Source organism: Falco naumanni, chromosome 2 (assembly GCF_017639655.2).
Source record: "Falco naumanni isolate bFalNau1 chromosome 2, bFalNau1.pat, whole genome shotgun sequence".
NCBI lineage: Eukaryota > Metazoa > Chordata > Aves > Falconiformes > Falconidae > Falco > Falco naumanni.
In genome coordinates this window covers 84,785,226-84,810,519 of record NC_054055.1, presented here as the reverse complement: position 1 = coordinate 84,810,519, position 25,294 = coordinate 84,785,226, and the positions used below count along the sequence as shown (strand labels likewise).

The window sequence follows — 25,294 nt, the reverse complement described above, 5'->3', positions numbered from 1 at the left end:
TTAAGAACCCTGAGACCTGAATACTTTTTCAAAATTATCCCACTGCAAAAGGATCACTGTTCACTGAACCTTCAGTGCAAAGAATGAAAAATGCTGTGCATAATCAGCTAGGTTGAAAGACATTTTAAAAACAGAATGAGGTGGTGTTTAATTTTTTCCATACTCTGGTTTCACACACTCCTACGTAATTAGTACACAGCTGCCAATGTTGCCTTTTCTTGTACAGGATGCATTTTTCAAATTAGACCAAAGTACAAAGGATGCGAGTCTTTGTAATATTATAGCAAAGATGTTTTGCCTAAGCACCAGAATTAAGTGAAGGGTGATGCGTGGGTGGGTTTGGTACCAGTTCTGCTCACACCTGTCACCTGCAGCAACTAGTCAGAGTTCTCTGTGTGTTGTCCTGTCACTTTTGAAATTAATGGGAACATGCACAGACATCAAGGAGCACCAGAACTCACCAGCTGTGGAAAGGCCCAGCACCCCTACCCTTTATTTGGAGTTCAGGCAGTGAGATCAGCTATGTGTGTTTGACAGGTGCTAGGCTGGGAGCAGCTGAAATATATTCTGCTTCATGCCCTGTATTCAGACTGTTAGGAGGACATCATACGTTGTGACTGCTGTGACTAAGATCAGCCCCTGCTGGGTTTGTGGCCTGCTAGAAACCTCCTGAGCCAGTAAATCCATGTTTCAGTGGCTCTGGTGCCTGAGGAGCTTCCAGGCAAGGCAGGGCTGCCAAAGCTAAGAGCATCCTGGATGCCTGCACTTGCTCACCCCAGAGAAGCCTTAAGTATCTTAGCCTGAACTAAGGGGAAGAAAAAGGCAGTGAGAACATTGCCATTTCTGGGCAGGGAGAACGCGCTAGTCTTCACAGCAAGAACGGGCATCCACAAATCAGCACTACCCCCCTCCTTTCCTTTCCTTTCCTTTCCCATCCTCTCTAGCTCTTCAGCTCCCAAAGGCTGCCTCCATAAACAAAACTACGGGGGACCAGACCCTCTGCTGACACCCATTTGGGATGGCCATCAAAGGGACTGTTACCACATGAGAGCCTGTTAAATGAGGTTGCTGCAAACCCCATTTAACAGGTTTTGAAGACTTCATTTTGGTTTTCAGCTACTGAAGCTTGGGAGGCTCCTGTGGAGGAAGGTGATTAAAATGCTGCCAGTCCTGCCTACATGGGGAGGTGAAGGACGGCTGTTCGTGCCTGGCCTACATTTGAGCGGTTACTTCTATATGTCTCAAGAGTGAGTAATAATGAAGAATATAATTCAGATGACCTGTATCATTCAGACAGCTGTATTTGTCTATTTGTTTTAGCAAAGTGTAGAAACGTATGAGATTTTTTTTCTATAACGGATTTTTCAAGTCACAGTTATGACACCTTATGGAGGCCAAATTCCAGGAAAAGTTAAATAAAGATCATGGTATGTTGGAAGTAGAGGCAAGAAGAGAGTAGCCAGAACACGGGTATTTGCCCTGGCTCCCCTCGTCCTCATTTTTACACCATAACCAAATGTCTCATCCCTGCCAGAATCAGGCCCTGAGGAGGCTAGTTCCTAACTGAGTCCAAAGTAAGGTAGGCTGTGCCGAGTCACTTTTCTGATCGATGTGAGTCGTGCAGGTTTTACTCTTGCCAGCTCAGTGGTTCGTCGTGCTCTCAGTGGCAGGTGAGACCAGCATTTACTCTGGAGAGCAAACGTCAGCCATACAGATGCGGCGCGAGGCTTGCTGCTTGCTCCAGTAGGCACAGGATCAGGCCTGGGGAAATGTCGCCGTGATCTAGAGCCGTTAGTACGACACCAGGCTGCTCCAGGCTCGCTCGGGCTTTCAGAGCCAGAAAATTCTGCAGGGTCCAGTAGGGTGTCACAGGTCTGGCAGAGACACCACTGCTCAAACTGCCATTCTGCTACTTTCCAAAGCCTAAAGAGATCTTTGAAGAACACCATAGGTACATACACACGTCTGTGGAAAGAAGGCAGCCTTGTGTCGGTCGCTCTGGGAGGCGATCTGCATTTCTGCGGTGCAGTGGGTGGAATACACTGGAGAATGAGCCAGCAGGAGACAGGTCTGGATGCCTTGCTCCTCCTGGACCTGCCTGGACCTCACCAAAGGATGGTGCCTCTTAATGCCTGAGCTCCAAACTACCATTTTGCACTCTTTATTGCAGATTTAGGAATTGTGATGCCACAGAGGCAAAAAAATCAGAAATCATTAAACTCCCTTAACTTTACATTTTTTTTAAAGCAAATACACTTGGAATAAATATCCTCTGGCTTGTAAGCTCTAAAATACATTTGGGCAATTTTCCATATTTTTCTCTCTAATCACAAAAGCAAAATGCTTATTTCAATAGCCTTCTTACATATAGTGACATGGTTCCTGGGGCTGAGGTCTCTGCAAGAGTGCAAAGTATGAAAAATAGCTTATCTAGCGACACATCTTCAGTTTCGTCCTGAGCAGAGAAGTAGCAAGGCTTCCAAGTACCAGACAACAGGAGTGTTAGATTACATTTGGAAGCCTCTGTGGACATTGAATTACTGGAAGAGAAATAATTCTAGTGATTATTTATCAAAGATGATCAGCAGGAACAGCAACTCAGACCTGAGGTGATTAGAAAAAGACAAGACTGGGAAGAGATAGCCCTTCTGTGCATTCTGTGTTACATTTCAGCATTGAAAGTTATATAAAGTAGCAATACATTTTTAGCAGAAAACCTGACCAGTTATGTTATTTATTTTATCCTCTGTATCACAAGGAAAAAATAGCTTATTTCAACAGTTTATATGTAGTTCAGTTATGAAAAGTTATGCATAAAGATAGTAGAAACACGTTTGAAACCGAACTATGGACATGATTCAATGGTTAACTTATTTCCTAAATGAATGAGAAAGGAAACAGGTTGCTGCAAGCTTCTGCTCTCACTTCCTTGTGAGAGAAGACATAGGCGCTCTCCCAGAAAGAACGGGGCCGTTGTGCACACTCGTCTCAGGCAGTCATGGGTAACTGGGTGGAGAATGAAGGACTGTCCATCTTTGTCGTTGTAAGTACAAGTTTTATTGTGATTTGTGTCTAGTGAAAAGTTCTGCAGAAAATTGTACTAAGCAGCTCTCACTGTGCCAGTGAATGATTATGCTGAAACCAGGGCAGCAAGCACAGTGAAACGCTTCAGGAGAATAAATTTTAAGGAGCTCTGTCCAGTATCTCAGTTGCTGTAGGCTTCATTGTCAGCTGAGCAATGATCATATGCTAACTTTCGTTTGCTTTGTTAGAAATATTTAAGTATCTGAGGTTAGTCACTTAATTATGTGTGCTTCAACAGAGAAAGCAATTACAACCACCCTTTCTTGCACTTTTATAAACAAAAGTGAGTGTAACTGGAAGCATAGCGTCTTGATGGCATAAAATTTGTGTTATAGTCAGATTCCAAAATTTAGAGCAGAGATTCATGAATTCTTCATTAAGACAACTAAGTATTTGAGTTGAGTTTGTATACAGCTTGCACAGAGTGGCTGTGAAAGTAGGTTAAGTTAATTCTGAGCAAGGTTTAAAAGTATTGAAAATCCCAGTTGCATTTAGAAGTGCTGGAGAGTAAAGCTGTACAGTCCTCCTTGGAGAAAATGTAGACAGAATTTAATATTTGTGTTTTATTTTTTTCACTTCACAGTGTGATACAAAAGCTATAGGCATACAATTTATATATATATATATATATATATATATATACACACACATATAGATACACGTAAAACATGTACAAAACCAAAATGTAATACCAGTTAAGGTATTGTTGCCAAGTGTGGTTACTAGCCGTAAAAAATGAAAGGAAGAAAAAGAAGACCTAGAACATATACATTTGTGGTGACTGAAATGTGAACATCTCTTCTCCAAAAGGTATTCCTCCTGCTATGAACAATCAATACTTACATTGTAGATGTGCAGCTCTGACTTAGGAAGATAACCTTGGCACTTCAGTGATTTGCAAAGCAGTAGCTGTGTTTGCTGTCACCTTCAGTGACTTGAGGAAGTTGAAACTGCCAAAAGGTGAATTCTGGGGTGGGTTTTTTTCCCCACCAGAACTGAAATATTAAAAAATTAGGAGGCCCTTATTTTATTCAAATAAGGAATTTCTATTTAGAGCCTCAAAGCTATAACAAGGTCAGCTAATAAGGAAGGGAACTAACGAAGTCACTGATAAAGAATCCAGCCAAAAGGACAGTTCACTGGAAGCCTTACCGAAGTGTTTGGCTTTGTCCTCTACAGCTTCAGTGCACGCTGGCTGGGTACAGGGCTGTCCAGTGCTTGAAAGAAACAGGACAGCCACAGTTTCTGTTGGTGTACCTCAACAAAACAGAAACATGGCTGCCTTAACCCCAGCCTGTGCTGCCTCCACTGTCCCTTAGCTGAAGAGCACAGACGGCTGCTAACTCTTCAACTCAACCCCCAGTTGCCAGAGGGTGTCACAGTGTGTTTCGGAAGGTCCATGTTCCACATGGGTTAACACCAGGAAGAACTGTGAGAGACCTTCAAGGATCATGCCAAACATCCTGGTCTTCTGGGCATGCTGACGGGCATGTGGGAGTGGAAACACTCTCACTTTAAATACGTATCCTAAGCATTTAATCCTGAGATGAGTTTGGTTTTTTTAATGAAGATTTGGGGATTTCCCATATACTGCCTTACCCTGATGGAAATCCCTTCATTCCCTGTATTTATGTCACAAGGGTAATACATTTTCAAGATCTAAACTAATCCCAAGTTTTTTACAGTGTCAGTTGGGCGAAAGAACAAGTAAAATGTATGGGTTAGGAGGGGTGAGGGGCTGTAATGTCACAGTTTCTGGCATCCTTAACTTATAACCAGAGGCTGGGTTTTTTCATCAGTTATTAGACTTCGTTTTCACACACCACCTAGTAAATCTGCTTTAGACTGAGGGTACCCTGATACAGATTGGTTTCACTATGGGATGTAAAATCAGGAGGGCAAATGCCCAGATTCACTATCATCTCTTTGGATGGATGGGCTTGTAGCTGCCTTAGATAGCTTTGGAAAGGGCTAATAACTTCTCTTTCCCTGAAGAAACCTGCACCATAGGATATGCAAGAATGAGAGAATACTGCAGTACAGTTACAAAGAAGCCCAGTATTGGGTAGTCTAAACACTACCAAAATGCCTGTGTTGAATATTTCCTGCTGACTGCTTTCAGACCTTCAGAGCCCTACGTGCAATTTAGGCCACCTATATTTAGATCTCAAGCTTCTTTGTCCTTTGGCACAGTTCCTAAGTCTTCCTCTTACATAGGTTAATATGTCTGAAGAACTGCCGTTTGGAAGAGACCCTAAACCTTAATGATGTTTGGACATTCAACTAGACTTGCAGACTTAGCTAAACACCTGTAATATGATGGTCCTTATATAATCATGCCTAAACCCTTTGAGCTATGCAAAAGTTTCAGCTACCCATTGCTGTATTTTGGTTTTTGCCACTCCCGCACTTCTGTGTGCACACATCAGAGCCTATTTCCACCAGAAAAATTTCTGTTGCCTGTCCTGAAGCCTTTATACCCTGCAGTGCACCTCTCTGCAAACAGGAGCACAATGAACCAACTGACCATTATCTGAACTCCGTAAATTCAGATGTATAATCTCTAACAACAAACTGTAAAGCTTCCTGTTCGTTTCTATTTCAGCTTGTGTGGCTGGGGCTAAATGCCTTCCTCTTTTGGTGGTACTATCTTGTGTATGACGTTCCACCAAAATTCTTCTACACCAGAGTACTCCTTGGCGTAAGTACAAAACGTGTATTAAATTGGCATAGACAGCACATAGCATTTTTCCCTAGTTTTATTTGATTGAAGGAGGATCAAGTGGCTGGAGCTGCAAGTTCCTGTAGGAGTTAAAAGTCACATGCAGACATATAACTGAATGCAGACAGATGCCCAGTGCTTCTGAATAGAAAGTTGGTACATAAAATAGACAGATCCCATTCTGAAGATGTTTTCAGGTAACTATTATGCTCCTGGTAATTAAAGTGAACTTAAATTTTGGCTGCTTTATTAAGCAAAAGATGAATAAAATATTGCTATTGAAATATTGTGCAATCACTTCCCTTTGCAATTATTTTTCATAGCATGAATAGTTTACAAAGCTATTAGCTCTGAAAAGCAATCATCATTCACACATTCATCAAGCCTGTGAATACTAGTCAAGTAGTGAAGTGATCCTGGACCCTGGGCTACTCAGTATAATCCCACTGGTTAATGCAGCATTGTGTGTCCGACTGCTTCCAAAGCTGCCACGGGTCATGACCAACTGACAGAGAAAACTAATTTGTTCACATATTTTAAAAGCCTGATCACTGACAAAAAAAGCAGGCTAAGCTTCAAATTACAGAACATAGCACTTTTTAAAAGGCTTGCAAAGCTATGGTTTAATTCAACAAAGCACGAAATCCCATTCTGCATATGGCTTTGCATCTATGGATCAAATTCTGTCCTTTGCAATCATGGTGCAGTTGCCTTTGAAGTCACAGAGACCTGTGCTTGGATAACTAGAGCTCAGTGTAACCCCAAGTCAGTAACTGTGATCTGAAACCTGAAAGGGTCCGAACAAACGCAAGGAGGGCAAACATTATCTTTTGCTTCCCTTCACTGTGTTTGGATTAATACGGTCATTATTCCCTCTGTTCAAACAGCCTTTGTTCAAAAATCTGAAATTGTACAGGGTGAAGAGCAACATTAAGGGAATATAATCCTAAAAGATGAGACAACAAATTTCCCTAGACTCCCTTTACTGACAACAGAGAACATAAAACCGCTTCCCTCATAAGCTGCCCTTCTGTCTACCACACCCCCCCAGCCAACTGAAGCCCCAGCAGTGAGACTTTCTTTACAGCCTTGGGACAGAAAATTTACTAATGGCTTCAACTTGCATCTGTGCTTGGCCATTGATTGTCAGACATGACAGGGAGCTTTTTGTACAAGCCTATTATTTCAAAACTGGAAATAAAAGCTGTCTATCTGGTGGAATGTATTCTGCCTCACCTGTGTCTCTGACTTGGCCAGAGCATGACTACTCTGAAATGTGGACATTGTTAATTAACTCTAGATCTCACACTCACAAAAAGTTGTGATATAATGCATAAATGAAATCTGTGTCTACCCATGTTCTGGATAATGCCTTGGGTAATGCATTAAATAACATTATCTTTCCAATTACAGCGTGCTTTGGCTCTGGCAAGGGCCCCAGCAGCTTGCTTGAATTTCAATTGCATGCTGATTCTGCTGCCAGTATGTCGAAACTTGCTCTCCTTCCTCAGAGGATCAAGTGCGGTAAGATGAAGAAAGAATTTCAAAATTTATGAAAGATAAAAACCTAAGCAGCCTTGCAAATATACTAAGCAACTTCATCCAAGTTCCCCAAATATACCGTACTTTGGGGATGTCCTCTTTTAGGAAGCAGATAAGGCTGATGAGCAAGACTGAGGTCTCTGTATGCCAATGGTGTACCTAGAGCTCTGTTGAGAGGTTTAGCCTTGAATTAGCCTCCTTCAAGTCTTTAAACTTGAATGCATTTTTTCCTGCCTCCGGGGCATCGTGCTGCCTTGGCTGCAGGTGCAAAGCCCTTCTTCTGGCAGGCAGAGCCATTGGTGCTGCTTGCACACGTTCACATCATTTGTCACCGATGCAACACCCATTTACAGAGGGAGATACTAGCCCATGTCTTCTGTCTTTGCGTGTTCAGTTCTCAAAGTAAATGTAGGCTTTCACAGACTTTCAGAATGGGACTTTTTCCACCTGTTTCATTATAGTCTTTCTTGTCCGAGGTGCATTTCCATCTCAGGGTGAAATAGTTTTCAGACCTTTTGACCGTTTCTAGCTCCCAAATGCAAATGTTATACACAGCACTGAGGAACCACCACTAAGAAGAGGACAACTGATTCTCAGTGACAGCTGGAGTATCTTCCTATGGTAGTACTGACTGTATCACACTGTTGAAATCTAGATTTCTGGCTATTACAGCAGAAATAACACAGAAAATGCATGCCATGGTGCAGTGAAAGAAGCAGTGGTGTCCTCGAGCTCATGAACTGTCCTTCCAAATATATAATGATTCCTCCTTTCTTTCTAGCCTCTTTAATATACACATAGTCAACAAAACCAGTTCACAGAAGTTGGTTTTCATTTATAAATCTAGCATAAATTCTTACACACAAATGAGAGAGCCTGTAGGGGCTGAAAAAGCAGAGCAAAAGAGGAAGCAATAAAATAGATGCACTATTTCAAGAGTCCTTCATAGGGGAAGAGAGCAGAATACAAAGTAATAAGAAAATAATCAGAGACAACCCCGGCTTACCTCCATCTGGTAGATATATCCTGACAATCAGTGAGGCTGAATAAATGAGATGTGTCTGCCTCCTTAAGCTCCTAAATTACATTTAGGAGTAAGGACAGTGCCCTGCCCTTTTTAAGGCATAACACTTAGGAATGGAGAGTTGTAACTACACAGACCAGGCTTTCAGCCTTGTGCTATACCCCTTCAGATTCTGAGATGCTACAAAAGCAGACAGCCATACCTGCCACCTATGTAAAAGGAAAAAGAACAATAAGTAAAACTGTAGGGTTAAAGCTGTTCTTCCCTGCCCTGAGAAAGATCAACTAGTATCTGCCAAGATTTAGAGCTGACTCCCCAGGCTGCAGAAGTCAATCATGAACGTAAATTTATTAAGAATTAATGTTGCTGTTGGATGAATACAACTGGAAAATATTGATGAGCTCTTGATCATGCAAGGCCTTCATGAGGTCTAAAATAGATTTCACGGAGGTCAGGCTGAAAGCAGGTTGGGCAGAGGTCTTCTGAGGTCAAAGCAAAAAAAGAGCTGAAGACACTTTTGGGAACATTACTGGAGGGCTAAAAACTCATTCCAAGTGTTGAGAATTGTACTCCAGCTAGGACTTTAAGCTACTTGTTCTGAATTACTTATCTCCTAACATCTATAGCTTAACTTTTCTAACCAAGATCTCGATGAAGCTGTCCCTCTTATCTCAGTGTTCATGCTACAGAGTAAGGCCTTCTGCCTTGGGCACTGTGCTAGAGTCACTCAGGCTACACCCCAGTGTGCAGGTGAGAGCCATGCAGAGAGCTACAGCTCCCTTTCTGCTTCCTGCCTGCAGCTCGTTGTCTTGCTGGTGGCACTGGGCTGTGTGATGAAGCAAAGGGCTCCGAGGATGAGCAAGGAGGGGAGGGAAGGCCATAAAATAAGGGCTGTTAGATGGTGCTTGTTTAACTTCAGTTGCTTTTTGCAATTAGGCCGTACCTCAGGAAGGAGGTAATTTTATATCTTAGGCAAACATGCACAGCCCAGTGTGCCAGTGGTAGTGTCAGGACTGTGGTGGCCGTAGCACAGGAGTACAGCTGCTTATACTTGTTCTGTTGTCTGTAATTAGCTGTGCTCTGCAGGTAACACCTGTGAGGATCTCTTAAGAAAAATCAGGATTTTAAAATGTCAAATAACTTACTGAAAGGGCAGTGACCTTTCCAACAACAATGTCATTGGGGTTAAGGAGAGGGGAGGATTGTTGAAACTCACTGTTCAATAGGAGTGTGCTGGAAACTCTTGCCCTTTACATCCTGCCATCCAGAAATCATACACTACAAATTTATTTGTGATTAATTGAAAGAACAGCTTTGTTTTCTTTGCATGCCCTTTATTGCCGTATTCATCACTGTTGTTAATGAGCCTCAATACTTTTTTTGCCATTGCTTGGCCTTCTGCTTCTTGAACAGAAAGACCAAGTGCTTTTTGCAAGGCAGTCAAGCAGAGCTCCACTTCCTTTACTATGCTACAGTTTATTCTACAGTCTTCTTAATTGTGTCTCAAGATACATGATACAGGGAAGGACAAAATTCTCCTGGCTGTTGTTATAGTCTGCTGAAGTCATTGCAGTAGCCCCAGAGCGTTAGAGCTGGCCCCTTAATCAATGGCACAGCTGGAGAATAACTGGAGAGAACTGTTTCCTGCTCATCTGTTTATCTGTACAGTTAACACTCATGGGACGTTTAGAAATGGACTGGTATGGAAGAGTAAGGCCACTGCTGGTATATCTCCACTAAGTAACGAACAAATCAGAAATTAAATTGTTCTGGTGTTTCAGCACCCCTTCTGTTTCACTCCGGGATGGGAGCTGGGGCGATCAGCTCCACCCTCTCAGCTGGGAAGATGCATTACCTTACCCTGGCCTCCACAAAGTTAACGTCCAGCAAAACCTGGAAGAATATTTTTGTCTCTCTTTATTCATGGTGTGAAACATTTACCTGGTTCCTGTGAGGAAATGTTTGTGTTAGTTTCCACAGTGTTTTCTTCCCTTTGCCAATCAGCAAAAGCAATATAAAGATACAACATAGGATAATCATGCTTTCTACTGTGTGGAGACAGCAAATGCTAGCTTTACAGGAACTTAAAGTTATAGGAAAACTCCCACTGGCTGCAGCACCATTTAGATGGGGCCTCTTAGGAACTTAACATTCCTCATGAAAGTATTGTTCTGTTTTTCTTAAGAGCCAACTTGTTCAGTTTGTATCAGCAGAGATTTTCTCTTTCTGTTTCTCTTTGTGTAACTCCAGAAACAAGTTGTAAGTGAATGCCTGGCAAGTACACCCAGTATTTTGGGGAAGGAATCACTTCGCATTACTGACCATAAGTGACTAGCACATTTGGGGTGGAAGCTCCCTGAGACAGTCATACCCAGACTTTGCAATCCATTTCTACAGCATGAACCACAACAGGATCCTGATGCTGGGTGGCGACTTGCCACTACCAAAGCAGTCACCCTGCCATGGCAGACTGTGACCCCTCCTTCTGTTTATAGCATGTACTTTAACACAGATAATATATGTACTTTGTCACACTGGATGTTAAGTTTTTTCTCATTATCAAGTGATTTGTTTCAATGGAACACATTAAAACATCATCTGTTATTCCTGTAGTCTGAAGTATGAGAGGAAATATTTTTGTCTATATTTAGGAATTCTAGATTTTTACTAGCAATGCCATCAATTGTTGTGCTCAGGCCCTCTGTTTTTGTTCCTACAATTAAGTAAGTGTGCATAGAAATCACAAAGAGTCTTCAAATACTTTCTTTCTTCAAACCCAAAGTGCTGCTCTACCCGCGTCAGACGACAGCTGGACAGGAACCTCACCTTTCACAAAATGGTGGCATGGATGATCGCTCTTCATACTGGTTGGTACTCAAATGTTTCTTTGTTTATTGCTTTGTCATGTGTTTTACACAGAACCCAGCTGGGATTCAAGTTCTTAAGGATATGTGTAGAGATGTGATTTCATTAACCTAAAGGAGTCAGCATGTGCGAAGGCTTGAATCAGTTTTCAAATACTATTCTGCAACTGGCAGAGAGCAAAAGAAAAATAAGAAATAATACTTTTCCCTTGATCCACCGGCAGCATTTATTACACAGTTTAATAAAGGATGTTTAGCAATGCCCTGAGAACCACATACTCTGGCTTTAATTCTTGTTCAGACTTTTTTTTGCTGGCATGTCTGAAACAAATAATACAAATGATAAAAGGGTATATAAAAACCTGGACAGGCCACGGGAATATTTTCATATTTTATATCTCATTTCCTAAACTAAGGGTTTCTTTTTTTTTTTTTTTTTTTTCCCATCACATTTGTCACTTCTCAATGCAAGTACCTTACAGAGATATATCCTAGAACAGTCTTCATATCAGTAGATTACTTGAGTTAAGCAAGTTCCCTTTCTGAGCTGTGGCTGAAGACTCACCACCTCTTCACAGAAAAGGAGCAGGGCGATGCAGTTAACGTAAGGCCACAGAGGAGGGCTGCAGCAGAGGATTGCCTGGGGGTGTTAGATCTGTGCCCATCAGGCCCTGTTTTGAAGGTGAATAGGTCTCTGGTGATACAAAAGGGAGGAAATTTTGAAAAGCATTATACGGCTTGCCCCTGCAATAATGTGTAGTGGAGGTAGTGTGAAACACCTCAGCTGTACTAGGTTTATGAACACATCCAGCTCATCATGAACATTGTTAGTGATTATTAGCAATACAGCAGAACAAAGCAGCACTAGCAAATGTGACACCAAAGAGATCCAGATTCATTTTCTGGCTTTTCTACATAAATCCTGGATAATCCTGACGAATAATTTAAGCCATCCCATACTTCAATTTCCCATGTATTAGGATACTACTACTCAAGTTGTTGAAAGCCTCTGTTGAACAAAGATGTGCTGGAAACTTACCTTTACTTCTTTCTCCCACCCAAAAAGATGTAAACTTCAGTTGGTAAGGTAGAACATGTCAGTGATCTGAAATTTTGATGAAGAGGGTGAAAGTGGCAAAGGTCTTAAGCTTCAGTTGACAAATGTTCCAAAGTTTCATATGGTAGCCAAAACCACTGAGTACTTGTCTTGTGCTTAACAGTGATTATTTCTTTCCTGTCACTCCTAGCAATTCACACCATTGCACACTTATTCAACGTAGAGTGGAGTGTGCACGCCCGTGTTGAAGAGAAACACACTCTGGCAGCTGTGCTTTCTAGCCTTGGTGATAACCCAAATGAAAGCTACGTCAACTTTTTTAGAAAAACTATTGGAGTAAGTGACAACAGACTGTGTAAAGTCATTATTACATTTATTTAGATGATCATATAAAGCTATTTGAGCAAAGTACCTATTTCTAGTGTGCACAATCTGGGTTTGGGCCATCTTGCAGCAAATCCTTTTATAATTCACTCATATATTTATCAGTAATATTGTTGCTGAATTTTGGCATTTAAACTTTTTCACCTGAGGATTTCAAAGTAGTTTTTTTAAAACATTATGTAAAAACAAATACTCTGTAAAGCAGTCTTGTGGCTAAGGAAGACATGGCACACAGAAAGGTACACAGAAATCAGGGGAAAAGTTTTGAACTTGGGCTGCTTAAGCCCTGGTTAACAAAAACCAAAAGTAAGGAACTTCCCCATTCCTCAGAAGTACCAAGTGTCCAGTGTCTGTACGAGTTAAGAGACCCACAGCTGCACGCCACCACTGGAAAGGAGAGCTGTCATTTAGCTCCCTGAAAATGGATGTAGGACTCCAGCTTTCAACAACAGAGCTATGCAAACATATTCACCTTCCCCAAGCCCATACTGCTGAGCAACAGCAGAGTAAGAAACAATGTTCGGTGTGTGAATTGGTGGGAAATCTTTTTCCTCTACTTCCACTTACTTTAGTAAAGGCAAATCTGCAGTGCAACAGAAATGGAGTGGGATTTTGGGGTTGTCGGCATACAAAATTGATAGAGGATGACTTAAAGATTTACAACAAAGCAAAGGATCTGCCAAGCGAAACATACTGATGGTTCAGCTGGCTCTGCTTTGATGTGACCCCTTCCTTAGACCAACGTGTGCAATTATTTCACAGAATCCTGTGGGAGGCCTATATGTTGCTTTCACGTACTTGGCTGGTCTCAGCGGAGTTATCATCACACTGGCCCTCATACTAATCATCACATCATCCACCAAAACCATCCGAAGGTCGTATTTCGAAGTATTTTGGTACACCCACCATCTCTTTGTCATCTTCTTCATTGGCCTTGTCATCCACGGTGCTGGGTGAGTATTCACATTTATCACACAGTACATAATAACTACTGTATCTTATTGTAAAGCCTTCTACACACATAAGTATAGGGACTTAAGCTACCAAGCAACAGTTATTTTTGATAGCAATGCTGGGCCAATGCAGGCTTTGAGAGCCAGTGGCTCTCACTGATATGAACAACAAGCTATTCACATGCATGAAGCTTCATGAGAACCTGGCATACTTAAGCTCACTGATACTCAATTTCTTCTGATATTCTAATGGGAAAGCTGTTTCCCAAGTTTTTTTCTAATTGTTAATTTATCTTTCTCTCCTAAAAGGAATTCCAGCACATACATGCATGTAAGAACATCTCAGCATAAAAATTATGTAGACCCTAGGATTTTGTTGGGTAAATGAAAACTCTAGTAACACAGATTTATCTTTCAGACTTGGATGAACTTTTAATATCAGCAGCATTTCAGAACAGATTTTTAGCTGTTGCAGCTCAACCATAGGCAACTGTAAGGTTTTGTAACTTCCAAATGCCAAACATCTTTTCCCACTATTGGCTCATTCTGTACCTTCTTCTGAAATAGCTGAGAAGCCTAGCAAAACAATTTTAGTGCTATGCAAACTCTATTTTAGCACTTAGAAAAATGAACTTTAGTTCCATTTTTCAAAACCACAGAACTGACGCATAAAGAAAGACAAAAAAGGCTAAAGTATCCAAGCCACATCTCATAGTTCATAATTATACAACGTTGTTCATTTTAAAGGAAATTTTAGGTGCACTAGAAAGTATGCTTTAAAAATGCTCAGCAAAAATGACTATTCAAAAACACTTCCTCTCAGTCCAGTAATGCCAGAAAAAAGACAGAAATGAGAGCACAACAGGAAGAACAAAAATAGAAGGCAGATGAGGATCACCACCAGCATACTTGGCCATTCCAACTTCCAAAACAAGAAGGAGAAGGTGTGAGCAAAACCTGTTGAAAGAAAAGGACAAGTGGTTCATGTTTCCTGCAGCAAAGACTGTATAGTTACCGACGAAATGTACAATCTTGCTAGTAGTAACTACACAATGCTATCAGAAAGCAATTCTTCCTAGAGGTCGGTGAGGAGTATGTGTTTCATAAAAGTTGACTTTTTGCTTACTTGGATGTTCAGTATACTTCCGCCGTTTTAATTGCACTATGCTGAAAAGACAAGAGTTTGGGCAGCCGTGGGGTTGAACGTGGTTGTCAGAGAACTTCAGCTGTCCTTTCAAAGGAGATAAACATAGGAATATTATTGTCTGTAGAGGGAAGGATGCTTTCTGGCTGTGAACTCAGTGGCCTCACTTATTTGGCCTTAAAGGCAAGAGGGACATTTTGAGTTTAGATAAAATACTAATACACTAGTTGGACCGGTTTTTACACTGAAGGAAGGCATCTTACGTGTGCAAAGATGGATGTTATGGAATAAGTATGATCTGACAGTCTCAAAGTAACATGCTAGAGAGAGGCATGGATGTCAAGTTTATTTCAGGAGACAGAAGGCTGTGTGTCATACTTAAGCATATATACATACATACAGATATGTATATACAGAAAACTGAACGAAAGATAATTAACAGAATCAAAGGGGCATATCCCTGTCCGTTACAAGCCATTACAGCACTTTAGCAGCACTGATGTTTTTTGTGCATGACCTAAGTGTCACGGACAAACATCCTAAACTTCCCATCACAGTAAATGTAAAGAGGAGAGAGCACAGAGATGCAGATCACCCTGCTTTGGAAGCTAAAGTAAAACTTTCAGCTGAAAAAGAAGTAGCTATAAGGCTATACTACTGAAAGCTTAGTTACAGTACTGGAAGAGCATCTGCACTGAGTAATGAGGGAAAATAAGTCTTTTTTTTTCTCCTGTACAGGGTACTGGCATTGTCAGACCTTGAATGGAGCATAGGACAAGGCCAAGAACCTCAGGCTCACTTTCCCTTAAGCAACAGGGTGAGGAGTGGCAGGAAATGGGCTCCTCCTGCCCCCCAACTCATCCCAGAGGGCAGCTCAGATGAACCCGTTGTCATTAGTAGGGAAGTAAACTGCAGCTGGTGATGTTCCTGCAAATTGCAACTCATGACACTCCCAGGACAGTGTCATTCCTTCCCTTTATTTTTCAGACAGGATGTTAATCAAACCTTTAATGAGGAAGAGGTTCGTTAGTAATATTTGTGAGCAGTGCAACTTTTAAGATGGTGCACAGGCTTTCTAACAATCTTCTGATAAATCTTAAAGCTGGGCATATATATGACTTACATACCACGTGTTATTTGAAACATGAGAAACATAGTCTACTTCATGGAAACCGAGCTAGAAAAGCAGAAAGAGAAGTCATGGGAAGAAGATAACAACAGAATCATATTGGCATAAAACTGAACAGCCTGATCAGAACCAGACTGTTTCTAAGGAAAATCAGTAGATCTTAATCTGAATTTCTCTACTATGACCCTCATCCTAATTACAATCATTCTGGGGACTCTTACATGCCCCTGAGGTTGGCACAACTCCAGACAAAGGCAGGAAATAGTGAACAAGATCAGAACATACTTTTCCCCCTCAAAACTGAAACTGCCTTTCAGCTTTAGCTCTGCCACTGGAAATACAGCTGAACTGGAGCAGTCAGACTTCTCTATAATAAAACAAACAACAACAACAAACCCTAACCAAGCAAGAATATAGAGGCCAGATCATCAGCTAACACAAGCTGATATAGTTTGCATAGCTGCTTTGCATCAGAAGTTCATCTGTGTTCATCCACACTGACTGAACAGCTACTCCACAGCTTTAGAGGGAGAGCAAGGGTCAAAGGAAGAATGTATGTTGGAAAGAGCTCTCCAAATTTCTAAGATAAACAACAGAAATTATTTCTGTCTGGTCACTAGGAAACTAGCTACCTTGCCCACTCCAGGTTTTGTTTCTATTGAAGAAAAAAGTAGGCTAACTCTGGAAAGAATGAAGCTTTCCTATTGTGACTGCATCCTGAAAATGGTAATGGACATACCTCTACATTTCCTAATCTTGTAGTCAGTATTTTTCCCCACAAACTTTCTTCTCCATTTTTATCACTTCAATAACATTTTTGTGGTTTGATTTTAGCAGTCAAGCTATATCAAAGCTGTAGAATAATAATAAGGGACATATACCTTCATTTTCATTTCATCGCCTTAATGATTCTTGGTTTTTTTTTTTTCCAGGCGTATTGTACGGGGGCAGACAGATGAGAGCCTGGCTGAACATAATCCAGAGATTTGCTACAAGAACTTCACTCAATGGGGGAAGAAGGGGGCTTGCCCAATCCCCCAGTTTTCAGGGAATCCTCCTATGGTAAGAACAGTTGTCTTGAGTGTAAATCCAATTAAAAATGTTTACAGTTTACTCTTTTTTTGTTAAATAGCATATGCATTTGCTGTGGAAAAGCTGCTGTGTAACCCCCAGCACTCTTCAGTGGCTGCTTTCTTTACATAAAGCAATAGATTTTGACAAAATGGATTATAAGCAGAAATGGACAGACAGACAGACAACCCCCTTCCAGTGTGCCATAAAATGAGCAAAATTAATAGGCAAAACAAAAGCGCAAATCATATCTGTTTACCCAAAATGTATTTTGTGGCTTGTGGGGACTTCTAGAAAGTGCTATAATCTACGCAATAAATAGTTTCACATTATGAATGGACTGATGATAATTACCAGAAAATTAATGCGTCTGGAAATGTGACATTGAAGCTTCAACTTTTATTGACTAACCAGACTGGTTGGTTGTTCACATTTCAGACTGATCTGTTAACAGAAACCACATCTCCTACAGTAATACAGACCTGAGTCAACAACACATTCAGAGCTTTACTCCACAACTTTGACTTAGTTACCTTAATTTTTAGACAAAGACAATATCACTCATAGGAAAATACCTTGCTGTAACTCTAGTGGCAACTAAAAAGCCAGCTGCAACTCTCAACAAAGAAAGAAACCCCCTCTGTGACCAGAAGTAATTTTGAAGGTGTCATCTCTCTTAAGGGGTCCCTACGCTGGTTGATACAGAACCTAGATTACTTGTCTGCTCATAGCATTTCCAGGACTCAATCTGAATTGCCATCTTCATTACCTGACTTCTCATTTTCTTCTGCTTACAGACATGGAAGTGGGTAGTAGGTCCCATGGTTTTGTACCTGTGTGAGAGGCTGGTGCGGTTTTGGAGGTCACAGCAGAAGGTTGTTATTACAAAGGTATGTGGTGACGCTATGCTTAACACCCAGCAAAACTTTATCAGTTTTTCCAAACGGTGCAGCAGAGCCAGCAACTCCTACAATGTCATCAGTGAAAGGAACGTTCTGGCTGCTATCATGATGCTAACCTCTAACATCTAAATGTAGCCTGCCTCTAAAAGAGAGCAAGAGGAGGAAGTTAGCTATGCTGCAGAACTGAATCTTAGGAAAGAGAAATTAGTTTTCTTTTTATTGAGTGAAAAAATTCGTAATATAGAAATTCCACAGCCTTAAGAATAATTTAAGATCTTTGCTTTCAAAACTACATGGATATTTAAGAATTCTGATTTTTCAGCAGAACAAATGACTCCTGAAAAGGAGAGTGAGGGGGTGCCTATTTTGTGCAGCCAACGCAAATGATGAACTTCTGTTCCCCATTGTGCGTTGCAGACATATAAACACTGGTTCTGAAAGTCTGACAGTCAAATTAGCACAGCACTAAGCTCAAACATGTAAGAACTACCCTGGCCTTTCCCAGTGTAATTTCCTCACATTCCACACATCTTGTGGATATATCCTGTTCAAATCATAGCAAGCTTTAAGGGATGACATTCGGTGTCTCTACTGTGCCCTAGCACAATGCTGACATGTTGGAAGGATCCTAGTGTGCTTTTTGATAATTTTACTAAAATATCTCTGAGCCATTTCTACACCATATGTCTATGGTGTCTGCTTAGTGTCTTGTTGGCAGAAAATTTCTTCCACGATGCTAAACTCTATAATTAATACCTACATTAATAGATAGACTTGATTCTCCCGTTTGCAAATCTCTTCTGAAAAATGAAAATAACCTTGGCAGACAACTTTAGGATTAAAAAATCGTAGTGATGGAAATACTAGCCTTGCTTCTAGAATACTGTTCTATTTATTCTTGGCTAAAGATAGGCAGAATGCAAATGTCCATAGGTCCCACACAGAAAAACATAAGTTTCCAGAGGCACTGTCTACCCGATTCCCTATCTGTATGACAGCCCTGTGTTTTTGCCCCTACATACACTGTCAAATCTATTAATACTGTGCGCTGTGCCACTGTGTAAGGTGCATCTGGAATTCACAGTGTGCATACATAGATCTGGTGATATGCTACAAGACGTGCCAGTTTGACCTGTCCCTTCTGGAGTGACCGCAAACATGGTGTGAAAAAATACTTCAACCAAAAAAATTCAGCATCTTCTGCAGTCTTTCATCTGGCTGTCAGGTGCTGTTCCTCACTCCCAGTTCTGCTGGGAACAAAATTTCACCTGCTTGCCTTGCTGTCATAGCAGAGGATGTTGTTAGTGATGGAGGATGTAGATACATCCAGTGAACAGTGAAGACAGACTTTTCCTTTTCCCTTTTTTACCCTTGTCCCTCCCGCTGTAGGTGGTCATTCATCCCTTCAAGACAATTGAGCTCCAGATGATGAAGAAGGGCTTCAAGATGGAAGTTGGGCAATACATTTTTGTCAAATGTCCAGCAGTGTCCAAACTGGAATGGCATCCGTTTACATTAACCTCTGCTCCAGAAGAAGATTACTTCAGCATTCATGTCCGTATTGTAGGAGACTGGACAGAGGGTTTGTTCAATGCCTGCGGATGTGATAAACAAGAATTCCAAGAGGCATGGAAGTTGCCCAAGTATGTACAAAAAGTCTCCACAGTGAAGTCAACCAACACCTTTGACAGTTTAAATTTTGCTCAACCAGTTTGGTGGCACCTGTGATACAATCTTTAACTACTTCCAACACAGATGTGGGCCTTGGATGGCTCTTTACAGTTTCTTCCCATTAACACCACCTCTTCTTTTGCTGACTGGTATTCAGCCCAAATGTGTGTTGTAGCAGACAAATACCTACCTTTTTACTGTTATTTTAAATGGTGCTGATAAATATTCACTATTGATTTACTAAGAGTACTTTCAATTTCAGGATAGCTGTGGACGGCCCCTTTGGAACAGCTAGTGAGGACGTATTCAGTTACGAAACTGTTATGCTTGTTGGAGCTGGAATAGGGGTCACCCCCTTTGCATCTGTACTCAAGTCTGTCTGGTACAAATACTGCCACGATGCGACCAACCTAAAACTCAAGAAGGTACATGTCCTCTTTCCCAGAACCCATGGAATTGCTCAAGGGATGGCAGCCCAAATCAAAACAGGCCCAGCAAAGCTGATGTGGCTCCAGACACTCATGAGTCCTTCGAGAAGAGTCCAGCTACCTCACAAAACTAGCAGGCAGAGAAGTAGGAGGGTCATAATTAAAGGAGAAATGGCCTACAAGCATAATCTCACATACAAATCCTCACTGTGGCCCTGGGGATTTCCAGTGGAGATGCTGTTCAATCTGCATGAGAAACAAGAAGTCCAAGGCACTGACACAGCCCATGCAAATATTGCATTCCTTCCCTAAGCACAGAGAAAGCAATACATCAGTGGAAGAGCACTGCTAGCATCCTCCTCTCCCCTCCTGCCTCTGGAAACTCCCTGTGCAGAGGTGGGGGGGGGTCACACTTTGCTCTTATGGTCATATTCAGAGAACAGAACTGGTTTTGTTACCTATTTTAATTTACCTTGCCTGCCAAGGGAGGTAGAGTCTACCTCTAAATCATTTATTTATGTCCTAACAAACTGTTTTACAATAATGTATGTGGGGAAATATCATGAACTAAAAATGTCACCACTGGTGGAAGAGAAATAGAAAGATATTTCCTTGTTCTTGCTGTCACTCATTCTGCTTCACGACCCTCCCAGCATCAAAACTCCTGAATAGCTTCCATAAGAGCCTACCCATCTACTGAAGTAGTTGGGGCAATTTCTACAAGAACTCTACAATCCCCATTCTGTCAGCAGACATAAAACTAGGAACCGTAAGTGCCTATGTCCCCTGACAGCTTCCTCTTGTCTCTTCCAGATTTATTTTTACTGGCTTTGCAGGGACACTCATGCCTTTGAGTGGTTTGCTGACCTCTTGCAATCTCTGGAGGCTCAAATGCAGGAGAGGAATAACGCAGAGTTTCTCAGCTATAACATCTACCTTACAGGCTGGGATGAATCTCAGGTAACAAGATGGTAGAAAATATTGCTTCCATATGCACAGAGATCAATGTTCGCAAGTCTGTTATGTTTTGATGGATGTCCAAACGGGCCTCTGTCTGGCTCTCAGAGGTTTTACATGCAGACAGGTATTACGCATCAGAAGTTACACGGGATCAGCTGCTAATGTGCACTCTGACTTCCTTTGTGGTCTGCTCCGGCTGTGCACTCTGGGAAGCAGTCTGTCCTCACAGCAGCAACCCCAGCTGACCATGCAAGTATCTCTAAGATAGCTAATATTGCTTAAAATATAATCAATAGCATTTGGGACTAGGGAAGGTAATGCACAAAGTCTGAGCAACAGCAGCTCATTTGTTTGAGGACTCTCATGAGTTCTCTGTCTGGCCCCATGCAGGCAGGTCGCTGTGGGGATAGAAAGGAGCAGCTCGTCATCGAGCCACTTCAGAGTGTGGGATGGAGTCAGGAAAGGTGCTCTCTTTGTTACTTTTAGTGATGTTTTACTTTACTTATGTCTCACCATTGCAAAATTCACCATGTGCCTAAAGTCCTGTAGCTAGCTAGATGGACAGGGAGGGGCAGGAGCAAGATAGGAAGTTCTCACACATGGGAGGGGTGGGGGCGGAGAAGGAAAAGTCCCACAATTTTTGCTTGGGGAGAACATTACCTGTAACTTTTTCCTCATATAAAAGTGCTGCAGAACTCTGCAAGGCCTGAACTTGTCCTCTTAACCACACCTTCTCTTCCTGGCTTTACTTAGCTTAGCTGCTTTAGATGAAAGTTACACAGGGAGAGTGGACAAGACCTCCTCATATGGGACAAGGCTTCCCGAGATCAAACTGGCAAGACTTCATTAAGGTCAAAGGAGTTGTATTATTGTACCTGAAGGGAAAGTTCTGTTTTAATTTACAGCTTTATTTTACAGTTTGTAGACCAAACCACTTCATTGCAAAAGAAATGTAATTAATTGCTGTGTTCAGTGCTTCATAGCTTTAACTCTTGAGATTGCCCAGTCTGGGGAAAAGGAAGAGGCAGACACCGATAGGCAGGACTTCACAAATGTTAGCCATCCTTGCTAAACACTATAAATTCCATATTCTTGGTTTGGAAATAATTCAGTGTGTATTGACGTTATTTCTTTAACAGGACATAATACTGCCATATCTAACTCTGTCTTTACGCTGTCCTTTGTTTCATTTCCCACAGGCCACTCACTTTGTAGTGCATCATGAAGAAGAGAAAGATGTGATTACAGGCCTTAAACAGAAAACCTTGTATGGAAGACCTAACTGGGAAAATGAGTTCAAAACTATTGCAGGGCAGCATCCTGGGTAAACTTGTACAAATTGATAGTGTCCGTGGACTTCCTCTATCTAAATGCCATAATAGCATATTCTTGTTCCTTTGGCTGATAAAGTCTGAGGAACAATTTTTTTCTAACATTCTCCAGGTATTTTATATTCTTGTTTCAGCCATGGATGTGATCTTGACTAAATTGTTCTAACCAATATTTTTTTAAAAAATCATTCCTTTTTGGTGAGGTACCTCATGCAGTGTCTGATTATTAGCAATATTTTTAGAAACCACATACCCCATCGTTCCAGCTAGATAGGAGTATCAGGTGATGTCTGAATACCTCCTAAAATACTATGTACCTCAAAACCCCAAACCTGCCTATGGATGACCTTTAGCTGAGCACCCACAATCAATAGGAAAAAACCCAGAAGAGTTCCTTTCAAGAATCAGTGCCGTAAGCTCTTCGAAGCTCTATTTCCTTGATTCCACTGAGGTCAATAAACCTGTCTTCACTGACTTCTGCTGAGCTTAGATTTAGCCCACCGTTTGTTTTAAAGGCAGTAGTAAGTGCCTTGCAAGTTTTAAGGGGTTATAAGTTTTAAGGACTAGACATAAAGTTCTACTTCAGTTCCTGTAATTGAGAAAAAAACCTTGCACCTACAGAACATAAGATTGATTTACATGAAGAACATCCAACTGCTCCATACCTAGTTCCTAACCATATTTTCATTTTCTTCACAGCTCCAGAATAGGTGTTTTCCTCTGTGGACCTGAGGGCCTAGCTGACACACTCAACAAGCAGAGCATCAGCAACTCAGAAGCTGACCCACGAGGAGTACATTTCATTTTTAACAAGGAAAATTTCTAACTCCCGAGCATGTGTTACTCATTCAATATAATTTCTAAAGACTGGATCTCTTTTTCTATTTGGAATCTGAGGACAGCCAACTTCTAATCTCAGCTACACTAACGCAAATCCCTTTGCTTCTTGGGAATTATTTTGGCACTGTGGCAGGGTAAAAGAGTCAATTTTTACCTTAGGGAAGTTTGCACTGCCCTCTGTATGCTGGCAATTTAGTAGAAATCTACTTTGTCTGTGTGAGGGGATTTCCCCTCAATTAACTGCCTTTATCCTCCTGTTATTTGTAATGACTGCTGAAAGGTCTAGGCAGCCATATGCATTTGGGAACCAATGCACACTGATAAAGCTTAATGCTATTAAACAATAAAGCGTTCTAGCGTAATGCTTGCTATTAGGAGACAGCTTAACCTGGCTGCAGCCAGTCCCTGGAACAAGACAGGGTTGGGGAAGGGTGACTTGGAAAGGTTGTTCCTTAAAAGAGAGAATCTCCTTTGAGCACCAGCATCTTTCAGGTTTCCGAATAAAAGCCTAAACATCTTGTCCAAGAGGTAACACAGGCAGCTGAAAAGCAGCTGTTCCTCTCTAGGGAAGTGGAGAACTGCAAAGGAACCACCTGGATTTCCAAGTGGCACCCCCACCCCAGCTGCAGGGGGATGACAAGCACGGTTTCAAACCAAGTTCTGCACCTGGCATGTGAGACATTGCTCAGCTGCTTTGAACATGCTGTTTCACATCTTCAAATTCATGGTGCAGTGATGCAAAAAAGAAGAGATTTTGTGTTTTCAAGACTCCCATTTCTGATTTTCAAGGCTTAAAAAAACTTGTTCCTAAATGATTTAATGGGTATTTTCTGGAGCGTTTTTAAATACATGCAGTGCTTTTGGCCCTGTTATTCAGCTGTTCCTCTTTGATGGTGAAACAGGTTTCAGAAAGCAATGATCATGTGGGCAGTAGCTGGAATAGCTACAAATCGATCTTCTGATGTGCACAAGACACCCATACACAGCACAATACTTCTGGATGTACACTACAGGTAACAGGTTCTTAAAAAAAAAAAAAGAACCAAAACTTTTAATACCAGCAAGAGAGAAAGAAAATAATTAAAAAAAAAAAAGCATTAAAACCAGTAGCATAGAAAAAAAAGGAAAAAAGTGCAAAAAGCCTTGAAAAAGCTGCCATTTAGTACACCACAGTCTCCCGTGCAGCCATCACCTGCTTAGTGACTTTTAAACTCTGCAGCCAAGCCCTGTGATAGCTCCTACACAGCATGAGACCTTATTGACAGGTTCTTACAGTCACAGAAGAAAGCGGTGGTCTCCTCCTGCAATTTCAAATTTGTGCAGCCATCTGGTTGCATGCAGCATATTTTACATGTCAGCTTGCTAGACAGGATGTGTTCTCCCTTTACACCACTTTTAAATCTTATCCAAGCACCCCATGTGACTTCAAAAGGACAGCTTACCAGTTTCCTATTTATTAATACCAGTTTCTGGCAAAGATCAGCTTGGTGGGGAATTTTCCAGTTCTTTCCCTCAGAAGAGCCATATTTAAATCCACATAATTCTGTTTGAAACACCTCTATTAAATCAGAATAGAACATAAGCAGAATTAAAGAAGCTTCTGCTGTGGAATAAAAATCATTGCTACTGAAACATAATAAGCTGTCATGCTGTGCAGAAAGCATTGAAATATTTGCCTTTGATTTTATTAGAAATGTGATCAGGATGCTATATTGTTAGTAACTGGGCAAAGAGGAATTACAAGAGGTCTAAAGGAGACAGCGTATTTATCATGTGAAGAGTCTTGGAAGGGTGTATTTTAATTCATACATTCATTTTTTAAACATTGCCACATTTGTTCTTAAAACTCCAGGGAACTTTCCTTACTCAGGCCACTTGCACCAGGGTTTTTTTGTCACCTTAAACTCATGAAATGGATTTCTGTGCTTGTTAATAAATCACTGTTTTCCTAAACCATAAAAAAGCATAAGCAGGTAAGAGCGTCTCAGTTTCTTTCAAAGGTTTGTTATATTAAATCCTACTAAAATAGCAAGCCATGCATTATCAGTCATGGTATGAATATGAAGGTTTTTTACAATCTAGGGTACATGAGTGAAACAGATAGCACTGAAATACAAACATAAGAAACAAACCAGCTTGAGACCTCCCTACTCTTCAGCAAAGCACAAAAGGATGTCGGCAGTACTGT

General features: G+C 41.2%; 1 protein-coding gene across 1 annotated transcript; it reads left to right on the top strand.

Moving 5' to 3' along the window:
* The first annotated feature begins 2,935 nt into the window (after positions 1–2,935).
* On the top strand, positions 2,936–23,978 carry LOC121082843 (cytochrome b-245 heavy chain). Its single transcript, XM_040582451.1, has 13 exons — positions 2,936–3,043; positions 5,690–5,785; positions 7,220–7,330; positions 11,155–11,239; positions 12,484–12,629; positions 13,440–13,630; positions 16,836–16,965; positions 17,772–17,864; positions 19,266–19,519; positions 19,810–19,972; positions 20,789–20,935; positions 22,135–22,259; positions 22,966–23,978. The coding sequence occupies exons 1-13, from the start codon at positions 2,999–3,001 to the stop codon at positions 23,090–23,092; spliced, it is 1,713 nt and encodes a 570-aa protein (XP_040438385.1). The 5' UTR covers positions 2,936–2,998; the 3' UTR covers positions 23,093–23,978.
* Positions 23,979–25,294: the final 1,316 nt, after the last annotated feature.